At 46.8% G+C, this 8,340-nt stretch overlaps 1 protein-coding gene across 1 annotated transcript in view; it reads left to right on the forward strand.

The window, feature by feature from the left end:
* Nucleotides 1–216: 216 nt before the first annotated feature.
* The window catches only part of cplx2a (complexin 2a), a gene marked incomplete at both ends in the record, with an annotated part of 23,144 nt that continues 15,020 nt past the window's right edge, over nt 217–8,340 (forward strand). Inside the window, one exon of the mRNA XM_083655868.1 lies at nt 217–247. Coding sequence (XP_083511994.1) covers nt 217–247 — 31 coding nt within the window. The remainder of the gene's footprint in view (nt 248–8,340) is intronic.

The following is an 8,340-nucleotide window of genomic DNA, read 5'->3' on the forward strand; positions in this document are numbered from 1 at the left end:
ACCACGGTCAGGCCCGTGGTAAGTCTACCTCTTGGTGGTTACGACATTATGGCCAATAAATAAAAATCTCATTGCAGAATATGAACGGGGAAATATTCTTCCGGAACGAGGTGTTACGTGACTGTTGAGCTCTATAGCTCTGCTCTCCGCTGTTTCCCTCCAAACAGCCCTGCTGGCATCAGTGGCATGGTGTACAGTAGCCTACATCAAGCTGGCATGGTGTACGCCTACATCAAGCTGGCATGGTGTACAGTAGCCTACATCAAGCTGGCATGGTGTACAGTAGCCTACATCAAGCTGGCATGGTGTACAGTAGCCTACATCAAGCTGGCATGGTGTACAGTAGCCTACATCAAGCTAGCATGGTGTACAGTAGCCTACATCAAGCTGGCATGGTGTACAGTAGCCTACATCAAGCTGGCATGGTGTACAGTAGCCTACATCAAGCTGGCATGGTGTACAGTAGCCTACATCAAGCTCTTTAGAGTACAGAAATAGGAATACATATTTTTGACTTGCCGGCTTGACAGTGATGCAAGTCTGACAGTGGAGATTCAGTCGATTCTGCCGTTTGGAGAGGCTGTGAGTTGGGTTATGAAGCCAATTCAAAAGCCTGAGGATCGGATATAAAACAGAGGTGTTCTGTAATTGTTTAACCTACACTCGCACTGCTATTGTCTTCAATGAGCTGAGCGCAATACAGTGTTGCAGAGAGACAGATAGTCTTCACAATCCAAACTCTACCATGAAGCAAAAGATAAGATTAGCTTCCCTGAGGCTTCTTGCTGCAGATGCCCTTTTCCAATGGACATGGATGGATTGCAACTCAGTGCATGTTTGTATTACAATGTTTTATATATCGTGTGCTAGCTGGCGCCTGCAGGAAACAGCCTGGCCTAGATACACATACACCACGTTTGAGTTGGTGGAGGTGTCTTGGTGTAACGTTGAGGTTGCTATGTGGACAATCAGTCTGAGATTTCACCTAGGTACAGTAGGGATGGAACCATATATCAAAATTCAATATATCGAGATACAAAAAATGTGACAATGTATCGTAGGGGACAGAAAGTAGAAAGTATTCTTATTGTGTCACTGAACATACGGCTGTGCAAAAAAATCGATATGGCGATATATCACGATATTTTTCTGAAATATCGATACGGTATTGCGGAAAAAAGTATTGCGATATATTGCCGTATCGATTTTATTGCACAGCCCTACTCTTGAGGCATGGACATCTCAGTGGTCCAGAGTCAGACTGGGACCTTCTTGGGCCGGGCTCTCTGTCCAACAGATCATCCGCTGCATTAGGAGTCAGTGGGGAACAGAATACAGTACCAGACAAACTGGGTTTTGGAAAGCCAATTATAACGAGCAATTTTGTGTCCGGTGGAGCAGGAAGTCATTTGAAATCAGTTGGGAATGCGTAATGGCTTGAATGTGAGAGCTCTGGGTCTATCTTGATGACTTGTGCTCAAAATCGTTTTCTGTCAACTTTACTGAGTGCATGATTTTGGTCTTCACGCTTGCAGCGCCTACTGCAAAGTCCATTATACAACATTAAGACCCAAAAGATTTCTTTTAACCCTTTATATCCCCAAATAACCACTTTTTGCACTGCTTTTTGTTCTAGTTGCTTTTTCCCCAGTTTCCCCCATTCGCTAATTCTTCTCATGGGCGTGGAGGTGTTCCCAACGTAATATCTTCTCAACATAGAAAGCATCGATAAAGCATTTTAGGTGAAGTAATTTAGAAGTTAAACGTTGGCATGTTGTTTTTCTTGGGCTCCCTGGACACACAATTAGTGATCGGCCGCTGTAGCCCACGTTCTGCACCTGGGATTCAGCATGATGAAGTTTGGCTTCAGCCTAACGAGTTCAAATGATTCAACCTCACCTGGACTCTAGTCATGTGGGGGCCATGAAACAAGCTGGCAAAGCGCTCCGGGTCTCAACCGTGAGTTGAGGAACCACTGCGGTGTGCTTGCACATTGATTGCTTCCGCTCGAGAGTGCCTCCTCCTCGCTGACTCTGCACTTCCTTCCAGACTCCTAAAAGTTTGTTAGTTTGACAGAATAGGGGGCTGTAAGTGAGGCGGATATTATAGGCTCCGAGGTAGCCTTACGGAGCTCAATCAAACCCTGAAGGCCTCAGGCAGCAGTCAGTCAGCCCAGGACTGGGAACTGCAGAAAAGGCAGAGTGACAGACAGCAAGTCAATGGTAGAGCTAAATTAACATTTGTGTAACATTTTTGTGGGGAGGGAAGTTAAAATTAAAGTTAAAAGAAGTTCAAAACAAACCTAATTACATTGCAACAAATCTATTCATGTTTAATTCAACAAATGTGTTCCTCTCCAAAGTGGGAGACAATCTGCAGTGGTCCGGCCTAGAATATAGTGCCTCTCTGGTTAATGATGATGCAGCAATTTAACATCAATAAATCATTTACACGTCAATTTTGAGACACTATTTACTGCAATCAAGCAAGAAGACCATCGGCAAGTATAGAGCGTCAGCCTGAACCAGCCTCTACACTGCATTTGACATTGTGTAGCACTGGGGCCATTTTGCTTTATGGCACCACACAGGAAGATGGCGCTGTTCTTCCAGAGACTAAAGACTAAAGAGTTTGTGGTAATAATGAAAGATGGCGGCCGGAGAGAAAAGACTGATGGAAAAATCACTTCCAACATAAGTTTGTCTGCTTCAGGAAAGTAAAAGAAACAGGAAGCCAGGGGGGTTATGGGAAATGGGGTCTTAATTTTTGAGAAGCAACACTAACAGTACGACTGGTGTGCGATATAGGCTGTCAATCATCTCATTTGGTTACGTAATCATACTAAGGTATCACTATTACTTTGACAACTAGAAGAGCACAGATCTCTGTCAAGGCCAATACTCCAGTCTGATATGCACATTTTGTGAGTTGGATCAAAACCATAAACTTGAAACACCCACATCCCCCCAGCCACTCCCCCCACCCACCCCTCGAACCCCGACTCTATACCTATCCCTACGGCCCATTTTACCTGGCTCTGCCCCCCTTTCCTGACCACTACCCAGATACACCTAGCCACTCCCCCTACCTACCCACCCACTCTTGTGTTAAGTAGGATAACAAGCTACTTTTTTTCATGTCTCTCTCTGCTAGCATTGCGGGTGGTTACTATGGCCCAACAAACAAACCGACTAACATCACAGCAACACTGTTTGGATCCCACTTGGAATTACCGCTCATCGCCATAGGTGTCGCCAAAGAGAACGAAACGGAAATCTTCGACATTATAACTACGACTATTTGATAACTATGAACCATGTACTGCTTGAATGCACTTCTCAAAGGGGAAGTTATAGTGAATTGTGCAAAGTAATGACATCATAGACGTCATAGCCGACCTGTTTTATAATTAGGTTTAAAAACGCTTCACGTAGCATCTTGAAAAGAAAGTCATGAGTAAGGTAGACACTGAATCAGGATGCAGATCTGGATACGAGGAGGAGAGTGACTCATCTATCATGTCTGTCTGCTGACGCACAGTGGTCAGATGTTTGTGCTTTGAGAAGACAATTGAACGCTTGCCAGTACGACTTCTGTGTACAGTGCAGAGAATCACTTACAACAGAGAGGGGCCTCGTCCTGACCAAGGCTTAGTGACAGATGCAAAATAATACTAAATATGCATCATTTTGAATGCCTTCAGTGTCGATACTGACAACAGAAATTCACAATACAAACTTTTTTATTGATCTATTTTTTCCCCCATTTTGCAATACGGTGTGCTGCACCATGCAAAAGATACAGGACGGTAAAGTGCCCCCCCCCCCCCCCCCCCCCCCCCCCCCAGCAGCCTTGTTTATGTTCACATGCACACACGTTTTCCATTACAATTTGAGATAGTCAAGAGTTCTGTTTATTATGTGGTGTATGTAAATTCCATCAAACTATGCAAACTATGCAAGATATGCAAATTCTAATCCTGTTTATTGCTGTTTAGTGGTAGGTCTATGTATGCGGGAATTGGACAGCAGGTTATTAAAGGTGAACGGAAACAGCCTATCCAGAATAGAGACACTGCATGAAATAGGCCACGCCCATCACGGGGGAAAAGCTCCGTTCATTTCCACACACCAGCGTCATTTTTGTTGAATTAAACATAGCTAAAAGCTGTTGTGTGGTGGGCTGCACAGACAACTTCTTCTTCTTCTTCTTTCGGCTGTTCCCGTCAGGGGTCGCCACAGCGGATCATCTGTTTCCATCGGTTTCTGTCCTCTGCATCGTCCTCCGTCACGCCCACTGCCTGCATGTCCTCTTTCACTGCGTCCATGAACCTCCTCTTGGGCCTTCCCCTCCTCCTCTTTCCTGGCAGCTCCATCTCCAGCATCCTCCTCCCAATGTACCCCACCTCCCTCCTCCGCACATGTCCATACCATCTCAGTCTTGCCTCTCTCACTTTCTGTCCAGACAACAAATGTAAAAAAAGTTTTTTGTAGTCCCGAGGAAAACAAGGAAGCCATTGAGAATTGGCGATCCTTTTGTGCAAAACTCGACCATGCAGGCGACATAGGAGAACGCCAGGATTGGACAGGAGTTTGTGTTTTCCCCCGTTTTGGGCGTGGTTTCTGAATGATGACGCGCTCCGCAGTGTCTCTATAAGACCTTAAAGATGCAGTGATGCTGCATATACTTTCACCTTTCCTCAAGCCCGTTTGATCATATCTTGATGTGTCGATCTCAACATCAAACAGACATTTCCCACTAATGAATGATATTTTCAGCAGCCTGATATAGAGACACTGCATGAAATAGGCCACACCCATCATGGGGGAAAGCGCTCCATTCACTTCCAAATACCAGCATAATTTTCTTTGAATTGAACATGGCTAAAAGCTGCTGTGTGGTGGGGCTGCACAGACAACAAATGTAAAAAATCGTCGAGAAGAAAAATGTGGATCTAGCTGTCAAGGAAGTAAGTTGGAGTGTTCATCTTCCGTATATATGATCTTTGTGTGCAACGTGCAACACGCGAGAATGCCTGGATTGGCCGGGGGGGGGGGGGGGGGTTGTTTTCCCCCCTTTTGGGCGTGGTTTCTGAATGACGACGTGCTCCGCAGTGTCTCTATGGTTTGGATGAGGTGTAAGAAAGCGATGTGATCTGAGGCGAAATGGATCTAGAAGGCACCTTGAGATGTTCCAGCCTCACCTCCTCTCCAAAACACATATAATCACATTTAGCAGCAATCTAATGTGATTGGCCAAGGGTTTCAGCTCTGCATCAGTTCATCGGTGTGGGGGTTCTCTCTCTCTCTCTCTCTCTCTCTCTCTCACACACACCCACACACACACACACACACACACACACACACACACACACACACACACACACACACACACACACACACACACACACACACACACACACACACACACACACACACACACACCTTCCCCCATCTATCCCTTGCCTGCTCCCCCAGCAAATCAAATTCAATTAATCTAATTGACCTTGAGCTCCTCTTAGAGTGCAAGTGTGTGTGTGTGTGTGTGTGTGTGTGTGTGTGTGTGTGTGTGTGTGTGTGTGTGTGTGTGTGTGTGTGTGTGTGTGTGTGTGTGTGTGTGTGTGTTGGCGAGTGGGTGGGTGGGTGGATGTGCGTCCAGATTCTATAAATAATGAATTCTACCATCTATCCCCCAAAGTCACAACTGGAGAGAGACTGAGAGAGAGAGAGAGGTTTGAGAATAGAGAGGTCAATAGAGTTCAGTTTGTATCCAGTAGTTGGCAGTAATGCAACACTTTGGATGCCAACCACCATTAAACACCAAAGAAAAAGAAGGAAGAGAGAGAGAGAGAGAGAGAGAGAGAGAGAGAGAGAGAGACAGCTACTCTCTGTGACCTTCTATGGAAAGTTTCCTGTTAAACATGGATAAATGTGCAGCATGTGCTTGAGCGTATAATAACTAGCCTGGTAAACCGCCCGTCACGTGAACTCACATTTCATTTGGTTCTCCGTGACGGTCTGGACCCGTACAGGCAGTTTAAGATGATTGGTCGAGCCATGCCGGCCATTGCCGGGCCGACGAATCAGCGGCGGCCGTAGGCGGGCAGGCTCGTCTGGGCAAGTAGTGGGTACATGGTCTTTGTAGTTCTTTTCACTCGTCAACATCGCGGAAGTGACAGGCAGTCTGAATGAAATTGAATGTAATGTTCCCAATTCTATGTATTAAATTCTAAAAAACGACCCTCAACATTTGGGAAGGCTAAGCCACACAACTAGTTCGTTATAATATAACTAAATGCTTCGAAGGTGACTTTACGACCGCGAGGACTCAATCAATGAATACCACGGAGATCATCCACAGGCACCTTCCGCGATCTGATTGGTTGAAGTTAACACCCACCAGCGGTGATAGACAGATGGGTCATCCAATCACCTGCCAAGTAGCTTGGACAAAGTGCCCGCCTCCGTCAGCGGGTCTGGTGACTTCAAACCCAGATCGACTGGTTTAGTGAAACCTATGTGGAGCTATACCGTCCATCTGGCAGCGTCAGGTTATATAATAACAGCGAAAGCAGAAATAAGTAGAAGGGCGCTCAGAGAGCACAGTGGTCCCGTCTCTGCTGTGGTATGAACATGAAGGTGAGTTAGAAGAATGTAACGGGTTCTTACCTAAGCCCATGCACCTTCCACTAAGTTTCAGGAACATGGGCCCAGTAGACAGACAGACAAACGCCACCAAAAACATCACATAGTCTATTAGATGAGTCGTCTGGTAATCACGCTGCTGCACTTACACTGCACAAATGTTCATCATCACAGTCTGAAAATATGAAAAAGGAAAGAAAAGAAAAGAAAATCTACTGCAACGGTGTTGAGAATGAGATCATTAATGGCTACTGTGTGTGTGTGTGTGTGTGTGTGTGTGTGTGTGTGTGTGTGTGTGTGTGTGGTGTCTGTGTGTGGTATGTGTGTGTGTGTGTGTGTGTGTGTGTGTGTGTGTGTGTGTGTGTGTGTGTGTGTGTGTGTGTGTGTGGTGTCTGTGTGTGGTATGTGTGTGTGTGTGTGTGTGTGTGTGTGTGTGTGTGTGTGTGGGGTGTGTGTGTGTGTGTGTGTGTGTGTGTGTGTGTGTGTGTGTGTGGGTGTGTGGTGTGTGTGTGTGCAAGTGGTGCCCTGTGTGGAAGCGCAAAAAAACTGTATGCCGGTGCACATGCAGCGGTGCATAGGTGTGTGTGTGTGCACGTGTGTGTGACGTGCTAGTCGTGTGTGTGTGTGTGTGTGTGTGTGCGTGCGCGTGTGTGTGTGTGTGTGTGTGTGCGTGTGTGTGTGTGTGAGTGCGTGTGTGTGACGTGCGTGCGTGCGTGCGTGTGTGTGTGTGTGTGTGTGTGTGAGTAGGGCACAGCCTCTTTAGGCGTGGGGCTGTGTGATGTAGGTCAGTGTCAGTGGGGAATTGGACCTGCGACCTGTTCAGGTGAAGCTGGCTAACAAGGTCGAGGCTACTGCTGAAAGTCAACGGTGTGTCCTCTGCTCCCCTGTGGGAAACACAACGGACTGTGCTTTTCACTTTGGCACAGTTATTAAAGGTGTTGGATGAAGTACCTGAAAAGTCACCTGAAAAGTCACCAATTACAATAGAACTTGATTAAAAGTCTTAACATATCTGATATTGGGCCATCAGGGGTAGTGTTCACTGAGCTTTTCACTGAGCGTGGCGACAGATTTTCGATGCAAGTGAAAAGTCTGTCTCGAGAGATTACCTCCGGCTTGGGTGGGCGCACAGGAACGATTGGCTGTGTCTGCGGGTGGGAAGCCGGACTGGGGGTATGTGTCCTGGTCGCTGCAGCACCCCAGCGCCTCCTCTGGTCGGTCGGGGGCACCTGCTCGAGGTGGAGGGGAACTGGTGGGAATAGCATGATCCTCCCACGTGCTACGTCCGACTGGTGAAGCCCCACCTGTCAGGTGAAAAGAAGCGGCTGGCAACTGCGCATGTGTCGGAAGAAGCATGGTGCTAGTCTACGGCTCTCCCCACATCGGCAGAGGGTGGGGCAGCGACCGGGGCAGCAGGGGGATAAATTGGCCAAGTATAATTGGGGAGAAAATGGGAGAATCTGGAGAGAAAAAAAAACATCTTTTGACTGTAAGATATTTTGTTCATGTTAACGTGGACAATGTTCCCAGAGCCATTCGAGTCCAAAGCACTCAAACACAGCTCAGCACAGCTCCTATGATACCCGAGAGCTTAATAAAATTATCTCTGTCTGGAAGGCCTCTAGCAAATAGCTCCACCCTGCCAGAGTGTGGATCATATCACAATATAACTCTGGCCTTTGTCTCCCAAGATCCT

This window comes from Poromitra crassiceps (genome assembly GCF_964638095.1).
Source record: "Poromitra crassiceps genome assembly, chromosome: 19".
Taxonomy (NCBI): Eukaryota; Metazoa; Chordata; class Actinopteri; order Beryciformes; family Melamphaidae; genus Poromitra; species Poromitra crassiceps.